The sequence below is a fragment of the Salvelinus fontinalis genome, chromosome 26, assembly GCF_029448725.1.
Source record: "Salvelinus fontinalis isolate EN_2023a chromosome 26, ASM2944872v1, whole genome shotgun sequence".
NCBI lineage: Eukaryota > Metazoa > Chordata > Actinopteri > Salmoniformes > Salmonidae > Salvelinus > Salvelinus fontinalis.
The window spans coordinates 29,135,482-29,155,740 of NC_074690.1; the positions used below are offsets into that span (position 1 = coordinate 29,135,482).

Consider the following 20,259-nt stretch of genomic DNA (forward strand, 5'->3'; position numbering starts at 1 on the left):
TAGTGAAATATTATCAGGGCTATTACATTTTAATAACATTCTGTTAATTGAAATCCTGAAAATGACCTGCTGGAGAAAAAGGGAAAGAGCCAGCATGTCTAATAAAATATCCCTGGGGTCCATATACACTAGTACTTACACAGGGATTCAATCAGTGGGCTCAGATTAAAAAAAGGGAGCAGCACATTTTTTAATTGGGGCATTGTTCCCTGATAATCTATCAGAACAATACTATTTGGGCGATGAAATAACACATCACTAAGGCACTGTAAAGGAGATCGCTTCTAAATGTTATTCTACATTAGGTCAAGGTCTTAAGTTATCAATGCATATTATGAGAAGTAATTGAAAACAAACATATGTTATTTCATGGTCAATTATAATGCTGAATATTCAAGCCAGTTATACCAAGCACAACACAGTGGTCTCAGTCTTTCAAAAGTTCAATGCATTTCGTGACTTGCTTCTTTGAACTGAGTACAGTATAGGCTATTGTTGACCTCCATGCTGACAAATGATTAAAGTCCTCAGGACTGAGTGATAAATTATTTGTTAAATAATATTTAACATCAAGCAAATGCATTTACTGCACTTTGAATTAATCAATTTTGGCACCAAGGTTCAAACATTTCTGCTTTCCACCCCTTTTCATCTTTCCTTGTCTCTCGCTCTGAGAGAGTGTGAAGCTCTTCATGAAGTATTCTTGACAAAATGCATTATGAGAGGCCAGGTATTTTATCAAATCAAATGTCACATATGAGCCATAAAAAGATGTCCCATGTCAGTTGAGCATATTATAATGTATTATACATTCACTATTGAATGTACGTGCGTACTTCTACAGGGCTAAATTAGTGTCATGAGTTTACGGGTTAAATAATCTTAGAATCTTAGAATGTATTATTGTTTAACTTTCAATTATGATCAATGACTCAAACTTAATATACTGTATCATAGACTACTGAAGACAAGTAAAAGTCCACTAAATTCGTATTATGCACATGAGAAAACACATGGCTGGAATCCTTGTCTGTAAATGGATCAAGACACTTTTGCTTAGCATTATCAAGTGGTCCTAAATTACACGGCTGGTGTCAGTTAAATTCCACTAAATTAAATTAAAGATCCAAATCATTATATAGGCCTATAAGAATTGATCAAGTACTCTATTTCACTGAATTGCGCTATAATGTCTTTACTGAACTGACCGAAATTAAAATGCAATGGACCAAACCCCTCTTTTGTCGCTGTAGCCTGGTAGTTGCTGCAACCACGGTACCCCAAAAAGCAGAGGAAAAGACTGGAGTGGAGTTGACTGAAGAAACCCAGACTGGCTCCGTTTCAAACGCCTATTCAGATGGGATTTGTCCCCGCCAGGGCGATTAGGGTGATGAACCAGTAATTAAACCCCAAAAGCAATCGTCCCCCTGGCCTTTTCAACGTCTTGTCACTGGTCAAGGAGACTTGGTCACTTTGCACATAAAGGAAATTGCGGACAGTGGGACAGATCAATAATCTAGGCCCCTCAAACTCAACTCCGGACCTCGAAACCAGCTCCACTGCATTTTTTCATTGTTCCCCTCTAATCAAGGATTTGTTTAGACCTGGGACACCAGATGTGTGCAATTAATTATCAGATACAACAGAAAACCAGCAAGCTCCGGACCTCTTAGGGTAAGAGTTGAGTACCTCTGATCTAGGCTATGAGTAGATAACCAGCATGTCCTAAACTAGTTTCACTCTATTTCTCCAATAAGTTACATGTTTATGGAAAAATACACATGTAAATGACACGTAGCCTATACCTATATTAAAATTACATTCTTGACAACAAGCAATTGAGTTTTGTAACGGATTTATTTTACCGTTATTCACGATTAATTTCCCTGGGATATGAAATTATGTGATGTAACATCGTTGTACATTAATGAGTTATATAAGGGTTAATCAACGAGGGGCTGGCTACGTTCTATGGGAAATAATGTTGAACGACGTGTACGGTGAGTTCCACGACGCGCACCCCCACTCCACACCGGGTGAACGTTAAGTTTTTTTCCTTAGCACTACACAGCTGATTCGGCTATTTGAATCAGCTGTGTAGTGCTAGGGCAAAAAAACTAAACGTGCACGGGTGGGCCAAGGACCGACTTTGGGAAACCTTGGTCAACTGAATAAAATGTGTCGGAAGATGTAGTTATTAGGCCTATACGGTATGTTAAACAGATCTACATAATCTAACCTAAAGGAAAACACTATGTAAGTTGGATATGTCCTGGCCAGAAAAACCTTATCAGAGTTGAGACCAGTGTGCCGCACAATTTTCACCAACAGCTTTCCAGACTAAATAGGAAGTGGTCAGTAGCCTAACCTTTATCCGCATCCTCGGGGACCCCCTTAGTGTTTTCTCCCTCCGTTTGTTTTTCAAAGGCCAACAGGAAGCAGCAGGATCCCACATGACCCCTGCATTGTTACAGAGCAGATATCACAGCCATTCAATGGAGCACATCTGTGTGCTGCTGATCTGAGGCTATGATCTGTGAGCTGCAGCAAACGCTATAGCGTTCATTCACAAATCCCTCTGACCCTCTAGCGTATAACCCTTTCTGAAGGGGAAGATAAACCAAATAGAAAGATACATTTACCCGAACAGAATGTTTTGGCTGGGCTAGGAGAGCTAGGATGGAAGTAACGAAAATGGGCATCAGGTAGGCCTAATAGAAATGGCTGGAGATTATTCAGTTCAAATAGGCTAGACTAGAATTATAGGACTCATAAGGCAATATTTTCCCAACTGTTTAGGCTAATTCATGATGCAGGTTTTTTATTTATTGAGTTGAATAATAATAATAGCCTCTACAGAAAAGTGTTTAAGGAAATGGTGCATTTAGGTTGGTTGAACTGCGATGTTTTAAATATGAGCAGTTAATTATAATTTTGAGAAAAATATGAGTTGGCCTAAGACCAACTCTGTAAAGGGACGGATTGCACATTTGCAATCAATAGCCTACACCTAATTATATTTCTGTTTTACAGACAGATTTGCAGATTGTGAGAGTTGAGGATGTCACCATGAAGCACAGAAATGTCCATAATATATTTCAATGGCTAATATTCACATCTCTGCACATTTGTTCATCTTTGCACTTCAATTGCAATATTAGATTATATAAGATACGGTTTCGCTCAATTACACATGAAAGGCACAGTCACCATTTCAGTAGGCTATCGAATCTGCATGAACTTAATATAAAATAAACATTACACCCTTGTTGTGGTTTATTAATGAGCTAATGTTACTGCTCAAAAGTGAAGTAAGTATTTTGACTTTTGACTGTAAATCCTCTGGAATGCGGTTAAATAAAAGGTCATTGAAGGGAGGATCTACTTTCTATCACCCACCCTGATTTAAATGACGGAAAGTAGGCTAGGCCTATAGAATGTCATTCTAGGATCCTTGTTTTGCCTAAGAAATTCAAAGCAGGTTAAAAGACATTTCGAATAATGGAGTAGCCATAATGCAGGCTCAACAAAACCCATCTGACATCTGCTTGGACCTCTGACAACTTCAAGCTGTCTTTTTGATTACAGGCTCCAACTTCACCCATGAGTTCTGGTAAATTTGCAAATAAGCATTGTAGAACAGCGTAAATCATTTCAAGTAACGTCTGCGCCACATCAGTTTCAATTGGAACACGAATGCAGTATTCCCCCAAAAGTTTTTCAGCCAATTGGAATTTCAGTGTTTGCTTCGTCACATGTAGCCTATACGCGCACCTCACCGTCCATGATAAAAGTGAGCGTTTCAAAAGCTGTTCATAAGCAAAGCACGTTGTCCTTAAGTGCTATAGGCATATGAATGTTGCATGTTTGGTGCAGGTGCACTTTTTTTAAACCTTAACAATCAATACGGCATCAATATGATATGCAAACATAGGCATAATAGCCTGTGTCACGACAAAAATACCCGAAACAAAACTAATCACAAACATGTATTGAGATACTAGGTCTACAAAACAATAGGCCAATATTTTTCTGAATTACATTTTTTTGGGGGGAGGGGGTAGAAATTATTCAAAACCTTTTATGATTTAATACAGCCGTATAACGCAAAGGTTTGACCATATTTCGTGAACACATTTTTTTCATTTGTTTTTGATAGGCCTATATCCAAAGGTTTTCTATTCGTGATGTATAAACTCGTAACCTCTACATCCATATATTAAGACAATGAAAGAGGGACAATAGATCAGCTCAATCCAACTCAATATTCTCAAAAAGCAGCCAGTTTTGGACATTTCATATTTTAAAAGTAGCTGTCCAAAACATATATTTTCTTATTAGTTGGGCTTACAATCACTCCCATCAAAACACGACAGCCTCGGGTCATCATTATCAATATGCTATTCTCGTGCATTATTTTTGTACAGTAATCTTTTGCGGATCGTTGATAACATTTGGAGTAACTTCTGTCTTCTACATCCCCCAACTATAGGCCAACATCAAACACAAAATATGGATTCAGGTATATGGCCTATTCCAACAATAGGCTACATCGAGTTTTTTGGTGTTGCCATAGGCAATAGCTATCAAAAATAGAAAGTAACGATGTGCTCAATATGGCTCTATTACTATAACCTACTGCACACCTATAGTGCACCAATTTTGGAGCGCAAGATGCGCTCTTGTTGACAGGAGTTAATTTCGCTCGGCAATATGTCGAAATGACCCCCTTCGATTGTAGGCATATATGACAGTTAGACAGTATATAGGCCCACTATACAGTCAAAAATGCCATGTGGGACTTTTGCAAATAATCATAAGATATAGTTATTTGGCCATAAAGGATTTAGGCTTGTCTTTAAAAATTAATAACAGACATTGCTGAAACAAAATTTGCATCCCACTTAAGAGAGAACGCTTTGGCCTATGTGGGCTAGTCTAGGCTATGCTGCAAAATATCTCTCCACAAACCTTGAATGAGCATTCATGATTATTCATTAGCCTATTGGCTATCCTGTTTGGGCTAATGGCTGCATTTTACCTAAAGACGGGACCTGAGGACATCACCCATGGCTTAGGCCACTGAGAGAAGACTAGTCTTCCTTAACTGCAACATGTGAAATCACAGCATTTTGTTGCATCGCCAATATTTAAAGCGCCACGGTTCTTTTTAAGCGCAACCCGATTTTGGTTCATGAATAGACTAAAGACCAAACAGATAGTCAGCGTCCACCAGGGCAACAATCTTTAAGTAGAATTGTAGCCAATCAGTTAATTAGATAACCAGAGACCAACGACGGATGACTATTGTGCACCATCTTTGATTAGACTACTTTGACACCATAGGCGAATATGAAATTGCATCCCCATGTAATTTGAAATATAGGACTACTTCAAGTGCAATAGCGGAAAAAACGAGTAGCCTCGCAAGTGAACCACCCATCATGTGCGCCTAGTCGGGAAACACCGCTGGGAACTTATTCGGTAATGTTGGGGACTGCTAAAGCGTTTAGCGAGTGCTGGCTCACCCCTATATGTTTGGTAATCGTCTCCATCAATATGCTGCAACTATTTTCAATTCGAAAAACATAGGCCTATTTGAGGTTTCACACCCCACCCCCATTCGGGGATACCCCTTTTCATGGGCATGCCTAGTGCTCTTTGAACCGAAAAACCAACGAAATGTGGAGATTTCTCTATAGCCTTAAAAAAAAACTCAGCAGAAAATACTTTGGTTTTGATGATAAAAAAACTACCTGGGATGGCTGACTGAATCGGAAATAGTGTCCTACTTGTTTACGTTTTTTTAATACTACAGTTTTGGGAATTGGGTGGAGGGGTGCTGTCAAGTGTAGAGTCATCGGTCATGTGGTAACATTTCAGGAACGCTATTGGTCCAAGGCACGTGTCTTGGATACCGGACTGCAACGTCACTGGGGGGACTCGTAGCCTATTAAAAATAAGAACCAAAATCCATAGTGGAACTATTTCAGGAGCAGTTAGCACCTCTATCTACTCGTAGTTTAGAAGTTGAAGCATTAATGTTGGATTTGTTCTGAAAGGGAACCACTACAACTCAGCATTTTATATGGTAGGCTACTTAATCAACAAATATATCAACCATAGCCAGGCGGAGAAATACATTTTAAAGTATGTTTTTTCTTTGTGAGAAAGGCAAGAGGCGGATTTTCAGTAGGCCTACTACCAAAACTATATACTGAAAAAAACGGAACTAGTTTTTATTTCCTATTCCGTTTTATTGAAAAACGCATTGGACGAGGAATAAACTAGAAACCTCATAAATTAATATTTATACTTGTGTGGGAGAGAGAGAAAAGTGCCACAATTGGACATTGAGTATTTCACTATGGAAGAAAATTATAATGGCAATAGAGAGCATCAAGATTCGGGCGAAGAGTCCAACAGAGCTATTCTTCCTCTTCTCCAAGCACCTGGGAACCAGCAACCGCACCGGATCACCAACTTTTATATTGATAATATTTTACGACCAGACTTTGGACGGAGGAAAGATGGGACTTTTAATTATGATGAGAATCACCTCAATGGACGAGAGAATAGTCCTCGCCTTCCCCCAAAATCTGGGCAGTTCGGTGGGACGGTGTCAGGGGAAGGAACATCGAATTCTCGTTCAGTCAGTGAGCCCAAAAAAGCAGATATTGTTGCAGATATGCTTCTCAAGCCCGGAGGAGAAATTGGAGATCAGTGCCTGAGCTCCGACTCGGGAAGTTCTCATGCCAATTCTGCACCTTCTTCGAAACCTATGCTCTGGCCAGCCTGGGTGTATTGTACAAGATATTCGGACCGACCATCATCAGGTAACGTCTAGTATTTTTATTGCCTTAGTATTTAGTACGATTATGAATACCATGAGCCATTGGATCGCTTGAGCGCAATATAAACTGACTCAGTGAACTAAATATGTCGAAAAATTAACCTGAAACCATATCCTGCAGCCACATAATACAAGCATTTAAAGTATCCCTTTGTGTAACATATTTTCAAGTCTTTGTCCTGAACTTTTAGGAAATTAATAAAATAATATTCTAATTCTTTTTTTACCTGCCAATTAGTGAAAAATATTCAGAATTTATCCATAACTACAGAAGACTTCGATTATCCTAGGAATTCTGGTTTCAAACCAAATAGCCTATATATCAGGCTACTACAAGTAAATGTTATTTTATTTTTACTGTTAGCCTATTATAAGTCTATTGTCAACGTATAAATATTTGGCTAGTCATGCAATTTTATCAAGCTGACAATTCCAGTTGAATTATAAAGAGAGAAAAAAAGAAAAGAAAAATAGAAGTAAATCATTTTTGGAGAAAAAAAGGTTTGAAATTATCGTAATATTAAAAATATCGAAGTAGTAAAGTTTAAAAGTAACTTTTAAAGCAGTAGCGAAACGTTTACACCATTGTTCCTCAGTAGTCTTTAGAAAAAAATATAATTCGAATTTTTGTTTACAATGGAGCGAGGCAAAAAGTGTATTCCGTGCACGTGCAATATGAGATGCGTGCAATCAGACTTTTAGAGTGCAAAGTTTGGAGAAAAGAACTGGAAAAATATTAGGAATAAAAACTTTAGCTACTTTTACTTCTCGCCTCTGATATATTTAGCCTGTAGTTTTCATAATATTCTCAAACTATTCTCATATTAGGATATTAGGTCTAGGCCTAGCTGCTGGTTGTGATTTATTAATGTCAATCTTCCATTTTGGCCTATAGCCGAATGTTTGTTTTATTTTTTCTTCAACTTCAGAAGTGTATCAAAGCAACTATTATAGTTGGCCATTTTCATTTAGTTGGCCATTTTCATTTAATTTCTAGTTAACATCGTTTAAACTTAGGGAATTGTCATATTGGACTATTAATTTAGCTTTAGAAGCCCTAACAAAGGTAATATTGTTAATATCCCATTGTCGTATAACATGTAGCCTATAGGCCCTATATTATACATAATGGAATGAATACATTAACTTCTCCGAACAATTAAAAAATAATAGGCAAACAAAAGAAAGTTTCATTATGCTACTAAACAAAAAACGTTCCCACTGTGTTTAATGTTGGTCTTAAATAGCATAGGCGTGCATTTCACGAAATAAACTGAATAAAAACCATTCCAGAAAACGGAGGGTATTTTGCAGTACGAAAAAAATATGCTTCTATGGAAGATGGGCCAATTGATCATAATAATATTCAAATGGTATATTGTGAAGCCAATAAACGTGTAGCTGCGAATCGATCTCTTATTTGGTGTAGAACTAGCCTACTCCAAACAGCAGAGTTCCAATAAATGTTTACAATATTCATTACACATTTATGAAAATGCAAGCTTATAAATGTAGTTCCTATGGTAACAGTGAGAAAGGGGCGCCTATACCGCCTCCCTCTAACCCCACCCCAATCAACACCATCATCGTCTACTATGCACACAAAACATCGCACCCTTTTAGAATAGGCTACACTAAATTCTAATGACATTTAGGCCTATAGTTTATTGTGTCTATATTGGAAATTTGGCTAATATTAATACCAACACAATACTTATTCTGCTACTAAAGGCGCATATGGCCTACTAGGCCTCCTTGGCTACTAGGCCTACAACTAGGCCTATTCTTGATATTAATTAGTCTGGCATTAGTGATCATGTTATTGAGGACGTTGAAGGTATACTTTTTTTCGTTTCAAAGTCTGATCATTGAATGTATTCTAATATACAGGGCCAAGATCTCGAAAACCAAAGAAGTCGACCACGACAACGACACCAAGCAAGGATGACAAGCGCCCAAGAACTGCCTTCACAGCAGAACAGCTCCAGAGACTAAAAACGGAGTTTCAGACTAATCGGTACCTGACCGAACAGAGAAGACAAAGTCTGGCACAAGAACTCGGCCTCAACGAATCTCAAATTAAAATCTGGTTTCAAAACAAGAGGGCCAAAATAAAGAAGGCTACTGGAAATAAAAACTCTTTAGCCTTGCACCTGATGGCACAAGGACTATACAATCATGCCACATCATCTAAGGATGAAAAATCAGACAGCGATTGAAGAAAAATAAACAATGCAATAAATAACTTTAAAGGGCCAGTGTACATAATACCAGCAGATATTTAAACATGAATTTGACAGGATTTTGCAATATTCTGTAGCCTATATACAGTATATAGGGACTAAACCATTTTGTGTTATAACACTTGCCATGTACTCCCTGGAACTTTAGAATGTTTCATCTTCATTAAAGTTTTTTTTTTTTTTTTTTTTTTTTTATCAAGTTGTTCTTTTTTGTTGTTGTTGGTAGGCCTACTTGACTTTGTGGACACATTTAACCGAAATAATGAAAACATGCTTAAGTCCAAAGATTTGTTCTGCTGCATTTTGCAAACCTGTGAATTTAAATAGCCTAACTTGTGTTTATCTATGATTTACATTTTTTAGCACACTGTTTCGTTGTATTTTGATGTTTATGTTGAAAATACATTTGAGGTTCCTTTGTTTTGTGTAAAAATACAGCCTTTCTGAGTTGATATGGAGGGACCATAAGGCATTGAATTAAGCGTATTATCTGATAAGAATGCATTTTTATATTCGAATTCTGCATTAGCTAGGCTAAAGTTCTCGTGAGCATTACATTTTAATTATTTCAGCAAAATAATTCAGTTTTGGGTAGGCCTATTGATATGAGACAGATTTGATAAAAATAAATAAATAATATATTCAATAGGCCTGCCTATACGTTACTTTAAACTTGACCCAAACGATAGAAATGAGTTGAGGCTTAAAAGGAATGTAACCTAACTTAACTTTCACTAAAGGACCTCTGTTGAAATAGATAGCATATTGTAAGAAAAACAAAATAGTATTATATAAACCGAAATATGTGTCTGGTATGCAAGCGCATAACACCAACTTTCTTGCAAGTTTTCCATTGGTTAACAATGCTATGATGCACCCAAAAGTTGAAGTCATGCGCGCTTAACTCATATCCAATGGGTTTTAAATAGGGAGGAGTGGTGGAAGGCAACAACTGGAATTGAACAGATATCCATTTGAAAGTATCATGGAAATGCAATCGTTTTGGGTCAGTTCCACTACCAACAAAATCAATTTTTACCCCGGCTCAAATCAGGATTTCAGTGCCAAGTGAGGCCTATACGGACTGTATGTCTTCACTTCAATCATTATAGTCTTATTTAAAAACTTCAGGGATGAAGTAACGTCAACGGGCGTCATATAGTTTTACTGTACAAATAATGTAGGCTATAGATACGGTAAAGAGGTCAATCAAACTCGACCAAATCACTGGAATTGCCATGGAAACGAGGAAAGTGCCATGGGGTCAAGATCCCGAGTCTCATTGTCCCCCAGCAAAATTTGCCTACATTTAGGCTATTGTTTATATGTGTATTTCACACTATGTTGAGGTAAAACTCGGAGTATAATGCTTGTATGGATGTCAACACAAACACATGTTCATGTAATCGTTACCAATCAACTGCATTACAGTTCAAAACGAATTTGACTACCACCACCGATTTCTGTACGCTAGCTATGCTAACCAGTTTATACGATCAGGAGTTAGCATTTAGCAGTCACTTCTTCTAAACCTGAAAAGGGACAACTTCTACATGTTATGCAGCGAGAACAGCCAAATATATCCAAATCGGACTTAAGTAACCACATTGTGGGCTGGTTACAATACATCACGGATTTAAAGAATATCCACTTTGTTAGATCAGATTTGTTGAATGTGCGCCAATCTGGTCTGCGTTCCGTTGAATCCTTTACCACATCTATCTATATCAAATAGTCCATGCGTTCTATAGTATGAAATACATGTTATTATTTGCAAATAACATTCATATTTATGAACAATACTCATAGTCTAAGTGGTCATGTTTCTAGAAGAGACACTTCTGGAATGTTTACATAACTTATTTATCTTGCAATACCTTGTTTTTGTGAATGAAACGTTTAGAGGCCTTTGCATGAAAGCTGCAATCTGTCACCTGTATATCATGTGAGACAAAAGTTGCTGTATCCATACCAAATTGTGGTCTTATGATGTGAATGATCTTTCATTGTCAATATTAAAAGTGTGTGTAAATTAAAATCCAAACTTAAAACACACTTTGCCTTAAAAAGTTCCGTAAATGAACTTTTCTATGAGTACTGTGCTACAAAGAACTAAACACATTACATGTCTCTATCAGGAATGGGCTATTACCATTAGAGATGGTATACAACGTGAATTTACAACATAATTTTGAAACATGTATAAAGAAGGACAAAGTTTTGGTTGTGTTTCCCCCCCAGTATTCTTTGATATGAGACAAATGTAAATAATTTGTATCATAACTGTGTAGTTAACTGTAAGTAAATAAACCACAATAATACTAACACAATTTTAAATCCTTTATTTTCTATTGTGCTTATAAAGCAATAAACAACATAATCAGTACTCTAAAAATACAGGCTGACTAATAGCCTACTGTTAATTCAGAAACATCCACTCTGGGAATAATTTGAGGCATAAATGTGATATGGCCAAGTCACATGTGTGTTGAAACAACATAATATCAATTAGCATAACAATTACTGGCCTGTCTTGAAGGTTAATGAGACAGCAAGGAAAATTGCATCCTGCTAAACAGTACAGAACAAAATGTGGGCAATAGGGCAACTTCAAAATATTGTCCTCTAATAGGCAGTTGGTAAATTTATGGAATATACTATGATGCGAGTTCACTGTTGGGCTAGCTGGATGGGCTAGCTCTCAATAGACATATTTGTGGATTTGTTTTCTCATAAAGAGTAAACTGCATTGTGGAATTGGCTATTTGCAGGTGGTCCTCGGCTAAATAAACCTTGAAAGAATACATTATTTCATGCATCAAAATTATGGTTATACTTTATACAGTCTGCAATTAAAGTGGTGTTTACATAGACATTACATGCTAGTAATGGCCTACTGTAATAGGGCTACTTGCAGAGTTCAAGTTACTTAAAAAAACGTTTAATTGTTCAAAATGAACAGAATTCAAACATGGTATATAGAGAAAGTATCTTGTCCCCAATGACAATGGAAAAGATGACTGTTGGTTTCACCAGGCAAACAGTCTAAAATGTATTTACTAAATGAAAACTACTACCGAAATGTTGACCACAAAAAAAGTTACATGAACTTGCACCAAAACGCAGCATGATGTTATAGACAGTCTAAGTGATATGCAGCATAGTATACCTAATTTTAGTAGTCTTTTTTTTTTTTATACTTTAGAACCGTAACCCCAATCAGAAGCTAGCCAGAACTAGCTACTAGCTAGTAGTCAGTTAGCCACTGCTGCGGTCTTCACCCTTAACTCGGACACCAGCCAGCTTCAGCTCGGGCCAATACCTGCCAGTCTGCAAGCGCGATATCAACCCAGAGCATATAGGACTGCTTTTTCTCTACCACATCACCGGATTTTTTTTTTCTACTTCATCACCGGATTTCAGCCGCAGGCTCTGGACATTTGCACCTTGATTTCGCAGCTAGCTAGCTGCAAACCGTGTGACTATTGGCTTACGTCGATCCCGGAGCAAACTTAAACTATTCCGGAGCTAGCCAGCTGAGGAGGTCCATCAGCCATTCCTGGGCTACAGTCACCTATTTTTTCTGCAGATGCGGGGCCCCATCGGGCCTTCATGACTGAATGCCGACGTTATCTGCCCGAGGGAGTTATCCAACTGGCACCTCCGTCGCGACGTTACCTGAACGCTCATCTGGGGCCCGCTAATCGTTAGCTGTCCTATCGGCTGCTATCTGAATAAGAATATCGGACAATTTTTTTTTTCTTTTTTCTTGGGTCACTATATCTATTTTGCCAATTGGATTGATCCCCTCTTCCACACGGAACCCCACTAATCTACCGACGGAAACGCACGAGGTGTCTAAAAATAGACCTCCATCCTATGCTATCTTGCTACCGATAGCCATCTACCCGGCCAGCTGTCTGGATCGCCTGACCCCAACCAACCTCTACTCACTGGACCCTTATTGATCACTCGATTAAGCATGCCTCTCCTTAATGTAAATATGCCTTGTCCACTGCTGTTCTGGTTAGTGTTTATTGGCTTATTTCACTGTAGAGCCTCTAGCCCTGCTCACTATACCATATCCAACCTCTCAGTTCCACCACCCACATATGCGATGACATCACCTGGTTTCAATGATGTTTCTAGAGACAATATCTCTCTCATCATCACTCAATACCTAGGTTTACCTCCACTGTATTCACATCCTACCATACCTTTGTCTGTACATTATTCCTTGAAGCTATTTTATCGCCCCCAGAAACGTCCTTTTACTCTCTGTTCTAGATGTTCTAAACGACCAATTCTCATAGCTTTTAGCCGTACCCTTATCCTACTCCTCCTCTGGTGATGTAGAGGTGAATCCAGGCCCTGCAGTGCCTAGCTCCACTCCTATTCCCCAGGCGCTCTCTTTTGATGACTTCTGTAACCGTAATAGCCTTGGTTTCATGCATGTTAACATTAGAAGCCTCCTCCCTAAGTTTGTTTTGTTCACTGCTTTAGCTCACTCTGCCAACCCGGATGTTTTAGCCGTGTCTGAATCCTGGCTTAGAAAGACCACCAAAAATTCTGACATTTTCATCCCCAACTACAAGATTTTCAGACAAGATAGAACGGCCAAAGGGGGCGGTGTTGCAATCTACTGCAAAGATTGCCTGCAGAGTTCTGTTTTACTATCCAGGTCTGTTCCCAAACAATTTGAACTTCTACTTTTAAAAATCCACCTCTCTAAAAACAAGTCTCTCACCGTTGCCGCCTGCTATAGACCACCCTCTGCCCCCAGCTGTGCTCTGGACACCATATGTGAACTGATTGCCCCCCATCTATCTTCAGAGCTCGTGCTGCTAGGCGACCTAAATTGGAACATGCTTAACACCCCAGCCATCCTACAATCTAAGCTTGATGCCCTCAATCTCACACAAATTATCAATGAACCTACCAGGTACCACCCCAATTCCGTAAACACTGGTAACCTCATAGATATCATCCTAACCAACTTGCCCTCCAAATACACCTCTGCTGTTTTCAACCAAGATCTCAGCGATCACTGCCTCATTGCCTGCATCCGTAATGGGTCAGCGGTCAAACGACCTCCACTCATCACTGTCAAACGCTCCATGAAACACTTCAGCGAGCAGGCCTTTCTAATCGACCTGGCCGAGGTATCTTGGAAGGATATTGATCTCATCCCGTCAGTAGAGGATGCCTGGATATTTTAAAAAAATGCCTTCCTCACCATCTTGAATAAGCATGCCCCATTCAAGAAATTTAGAACCAGGAACAGATATAGCCCTTGGTTCTCTCCTGACCTGACTGCCCTTAACCAACAGAAAAACATCCTATGGCGTTCTGCATTAGCATCGAACTGCCCCCGTGATATGCAACTGTTCAGGGAAGCTAGAAACCAATATACACAGGCAGTTAGAAAAGCCAAGGCTAGCTTTTTCAAGCAGAAATTTGCTTCCTGCAACACAAATTCAAAAAAGTTCTGGGACACTGTAAAGTCCATGGAGAATAAGAACACCCCCTCCCAGCTTCCAACTGCATTGAAGATAGGAAACACTGTCACCACCGACAAATCCACTATAATTGAGAATTTCAATAAGCATTTTTCTACGGCTGGCCATGCTTTCCACCTGGCTACCCCTACACCGGTCAACAGCACTGCCCTCCCCTCTGCTACTCGCCCAAGCCTTCCCCATTTCTCTTTCTCCCAAATACAGTCAGCTGATGTTCTGAAAGAGCTGCAAAATCTGGACCCTTACAAATCAGCCGGGCTAGATAATCTGGACCCTTTCTTTCTAAATCTATCTGCTGAAATTGTTGCCACCCCTATTACTAGCCTTTTCAACCTCTCTTTCGTATCGGCTGAGATTCCCAAAGATTGGAAAGCAGCTGCGGTTATCCCCCTCTTCAAAGGGGGGGACACTCTTGACCCTAACAGCTACAGACCTATATCTATCCTACCTTGCCTTTCTAAGGTCTTCGAAAGCCAAGTCAACAAACAGATTACCGACCATTTCGAATCCCACCATACCTTCTCCGCTATGCAATCTGGTTTCAGAGCTGGTCATGGGTGCACCTCAGCCACGCTCAAGGTCATAAACGATATCTTAACCGCCATCGATAGGAAACAGTACTGTGCAGCCGTATTCATTGACCTGGCCAAGGCTTTTGACTCTGTCAATCACCACATCCTCATCGGCAGACTCGACAGCCTTGGTTTCTCTAATGATTGCCTCGCCTGGTTCACCAACTACTTCTCTGATCAAGTTCAGTGTGTCAAATCGGAGGGTCTGTTGTCCGGGCCCCTGGCAGTCTCTATGGGGGTGCCACAGGGTTCAATTCTTGGACCGACTCTCTTCTCTGTATACATCAATGATGTCGCTCTTGCTGCTGGTGATTCTCTGATCCACCTCTACGCAGACGACACTATTCTGTATACTTCTGGCCCTTCTTTTGACACTGTGTTAACAACCCTCCAGGCGAGCTTCAATGCCGTACAGCTCTCCTTCCGTGGCCTCCAATTGCTCTTAAATACAAGTAAAACTAAATGCATGCTCTTCAACCGATCGCTGCCTGCACCTGCCCGCCTGTCCAACATCACTACTCTGGACGGCTCTGACTTAGAATATGTGGACAACTACAAATACCTAGGTGTCTGGTTAGACTGTAAACTCTCCTTCCAGACTCACATCAAACATCTCCAATCCAAAGTTAAATCTAGAATTGGCTTCCTATTCCGCAACAAAGCATCCTTCACTCATGCTGCCAAACATACCCTTGTAAAACTGACCATCCTACCAATCCTCGACTTCGGTGATGTCATTTACAAAATAGCCTCCAAAACCCTACTCAATAAATTGGATGCAGTCTATCACAGTGCCATATGTTTTGTCACCAAAGCCCCATATACTACCCACCACTGCGACCTGTACACTCTCGTTGGCTGGCCCTCGCTTCATACTCGTCGCCAAACCCACTGGCTAAAGGTCATCTACAAGACCCTGCTAGGTAAAGTCCCCCTTTATCTCATCTCGCTGGTCACCATAGCAGCACCTACCTGTAGCACACGCTCCAGCAGGTATATCTCTCTGGTCACCCCCAAAACCAATTCTTCCTTTGGCCGCCTCTCCTTCCAGTTCTCTGCTGCCAATGACTGGAACGAACTACAAAAATCTCTGAAACTGGAAACACTTATCTCCCTCACTAGCTTTAAGCACCAGCTGTCAGAGCAGCTCATAGATTACTGCACCTGTACATAGCCCATCTATAATTTAGCCCAAACAACTACCTCTTTACCTACTGTATTTATTTATTTTGCTCCTTTGCACCCCATTATTTCTATCTCTACTTTACACTTTCTTCCACTGCAAACCAACCATTCCAGTGTTTTTTACTTGCTATATTGTATTTACTTCGCCACCATGGCCTTTTTTATATATATATTTTGTTTGCCTTCACCTCCCTTATCTCACCTCACTTGCTCACATTGTATATAGACTTATTTTTCACTGTATTATTGACTGTATGTTTGTTTTACTCCATGTGTAACTATGTGTTGTTGTATGTGTCGAACTGCTTTGCTTTATCTTGGCCAGGTCGCAATTGTAAATGAGAACGTGTTCTCAATTTGCCTACCTGGTTAAATAAAGGTGAAATAAAATAAATAAATAAATAAAAATAGAGCTTTGGAGCCTAACATGAAGACCCAGCATCTCAACAGCAAAATGTAGTACAGTTGTACACATTATTTCTGTATCCCAGAAATTGCTTAAATGTGCCAAAACTCTAAGGATCTCAAAGTGTTGTAGGAATCCCATGCCAGCAATTCCACTCAGTTGCTACAAATAACATTTACCTTGAAATCATTTGCTCTGTCAAACATGTCCACAGCAGATAACAAAGTGGGAATTAAAAGCTTATGGAAACATTCAAACTAGTAAGTTCAATATGATACATATATCCTCATTAAATTAAAATTGAGACTTTTCTGCGTTGTTTGGAAACAGAGTTAATAACCCAGAATGTTAATAACCCAGAATATTGAGAGCTATCCCATCCCCAGTTTCTACCTGTAACGGAGTCTCTTATCAACAAGATCAATTTCCCCTCACATACATCAACCAAGTAAGGTTGGTAAAATCCAGATCACAATGACACCTTTTCAATTTGATCATAATACACTATACTCATGTTGATTTCAAAACTGCCATACATAACCAAGCAATTCAAATATGACTGAACTTCAGTCACAAAAACTGGTTCCAACACTCTGCGGTCTCAGTATTACCTGATGCTTTTTTTTTTTTAAACAGAAAAGGATCCAAAACACAAAAGGGGGAATTATCTGTGCGGACCATTCGCAGCATTGACCTGCTCCTCAATGCCCCAGAACCTCATCTGCATTTCTATTCTTTCCCAGCTTGTATGTGGAAGTAACACCCAACGGTCACTGACTTGATGAGCTCTCTGGGTTGAGAAAAGCTGGTGCCTCTCAGACGCTGAGCTGAGCAACTCGGTTGGTTCCTCAATGGAGTCTGTGGCCGGGAGCCCGATGAAGGTCAAAGCCTTCGGTCACAGCTGCAGGAGGCTCATTTCCTTTAACCCATCACTTCTTCTACACATCAGATTTCAAAATGTCCCTAAAACGGAATTTCATAAAATTATGTAAATATCAAAATGTTCAAAAAAAATCCATCCTCAATAAGCTTGTACCGCTACTCTCGATAAGAGTGATGGATGATATCTTTTGAGCACCTAAAAAATATGATGGGGAACAAATTACGCTAGCCCCTCCCCAACCCCAGTCCATAAATTTGAGAATTTAGCAATACATTTTTTTTACTGAAATCTAGAGCCATAATCATTATGCTTAATTCTACAGATGTAGATGTTTGATGACTATTTTGATGTTGAGAATTTTCTTGTACAGCAGTAAATGCTAAATTGTAGTATATTCTAAGTTTAAAACGGCTTCTAAAGTGTGTAATTTCCCCTTTAAAAATGGCAGAATTGATTTGCCCTAACAAAAAATGCATCAACCCTTACAAAAAATGTCCATTAATTATAATCCACATTTCCTGTTGCTGCAGGATTATTTTGTTGTTGTAGCAAACTGGCTAAAATTAAGATCTGTCAAAAAAGGTGTATTTTTCTGCATCCTCATGACTGGTAGTTACATTTTTTAGTAGACTTAAATATGCTTCTCTGCATCTCTGCACTAATGTGAGTAAAATATTGAAAGGAATGTGAGTCTTATTCAATACATTTAGATATTGCTTGCTTTTTCTAAAGTCTACCAACCTTGCCAGCAGGCATGCCAGCTAAGATAGTTCCTTTGCAGTATGCTGGGGCACGTACCACTAAACAAGTTAGCTATTCTAATTTGATTGATAGCCTGAAATGGCTTCTTGGTAGGTAGTTATCAGTTTGGGAACCTAGATGTGTTGGGTAAAGCCAACTTCATAAAATTGCTAGGTGGCTAGTAGTATTATAGAGAATAATTTGATTCGATTCACCCCCCCCCCCCCCCCCCCAACAGGACCAATCTGAGGGAGCACGTGCCCCCGTGCCCCCTATGGGCATGACACCTCTGCTTTTGAGCATCAACAACACACAAGTGGTCAAATCATTTCTGAATGAGATGGTCTTGAAATTACATTTGAGAAATTGTTTATCATAGTCCTTATAACCTGTGTGAGGGTTGCATTTCCTCTGAGAAACCCCCTCCAGGAGTCAACTCAGCATACTGCAAAGGAACTAACATGCATAGTAAATTTCCATTACTGGTCCAGTTTGTCCAGCCATTTTGAGCCCCTTGCCAACAGCACCTTGGTAACCCTTGATCTATCATGAAGTTAAGCTCAAGCCCTAGACACCGAGAGACGCTATCCACATAAAGCGGACACTTTCTTAAACCAGAATAAACTCCCAAAACACAATTTCTAGGAAATTGCAACAAGTTGAAGACTTCTGTTTTGGGAGATTGGGAACCTATATGTGCTAGCTAAAGCCAACTTCATAAAATTGCTAGGTGGTTAGTAGTATTAGAGAATAATCTTTTGAAATATTATTTTTTTCTTCAACAGGACAAATCTGTGCCCCGTATGGGCATGACACTTCTGCTTTTGAGCATCAAGTACATAACAAGTCCACAGAGAACTCTTCATGTTGATGAAAGTTCAAGTTTGGATAGTAAGTTCTAACACATTTTCATTGCCTGCCTCTGGACCTGAAAATGATTTGACCACTTTCCAGCCACAAGACCTTAAAAAAGGTCCACATTCAAATGCCCAAAGACAAATAAATAAATAGCTTGCCCTACGTGTTAGTTATCACAAGTTCACATATCCTGTGCCATAAAATTGAACCTCTTCCAATTGGCAGAGGCAAAGGGCAGTCTGATTCAAAAAGAACATACATATCAGAAAAGTATTGGATGCCTCGTGTGTCTCTCAAACAAAAGACCCGTCCTGTCCCTTCCCCCCACTGAGTTATTCATCCATAGTTTTTAAACGCTTCCTAGTCAAACTTGAATATGGAATGAAGAGCTAGGGCTTTTTGGCGGAAATATAATTAAGCTGGTGAAAGATGTATATGGTGAAGAATAGGGATGACATCAGGCCAATTTCACACTTGGCACTCGGATGGCCGGGCCCAAGCTAGGCTCTTGCCACGCAACACAGATCAAAGCACGCTGCCACTACCAAAAAGGCAAAAGAGGACTTAAGTATGCTAATCTCCAGGACAAATATATTTTAATCTGGTTAGAATACAAGTTAATGCCGCAGCTCAGTGACTGAACTTTATAGAGACAAAGGGAAAGATTCACTTTCCCAACATTTCTGAATGAGATGGTCTTCCTGGACCATTGAAATTGCATTTGAGAAATTGTACAAATTGTTTATCATATAGTTCTCATTACCTGTGTGAGGGTTGCATTTCATCTGAGAACCCCCCTCCAGGAGTCCACTCAGCATACTGCAAAGGAACTAACATGTGTAAAAATGAGCATTTAGTGGTCCAGTTTGTCCTGCCACTTTGAGCACCTTGCCAACAGCACCTTGGTAGCCCTTGATCTATCATGAAGTTAAGAAGTTAGACATCCAGAGAAGGCTGTACACACAAAGAAAAGCTTACACTTTCTTAAACCAGAATAAA

The 20,259-nt window shown here is 39.4% G+C and overlaps 1 protein-coding gene across 1 annotated transcript; it reads left to right on the forward strand.

The window, feature by feature from the left end:
* Positions 1-755: 755 nt before the first annotated feature.
* LOC129824061 (homeobox protein engrailed-2b-like) lies at positions 756-11,151 on the forward strand. The gene is made up of 2 exons (XM_055883354.1): positions 756-6,836; positions 8,744-11,151. Exons 1-2 carry the CDS (start codon positions 6,368-6,370, stop codon positions 9,070-9,072), a joined length of 798 nt encoding a protein of 265 aa, XP_055739329.1. The 5' UTR covers positions 756-6,367; the 3' UTR covers positions 9,073-11,151.
* The last annotated feature ends 9,108 nt before the right edge of the window (positions 11,152-20,259 follow it).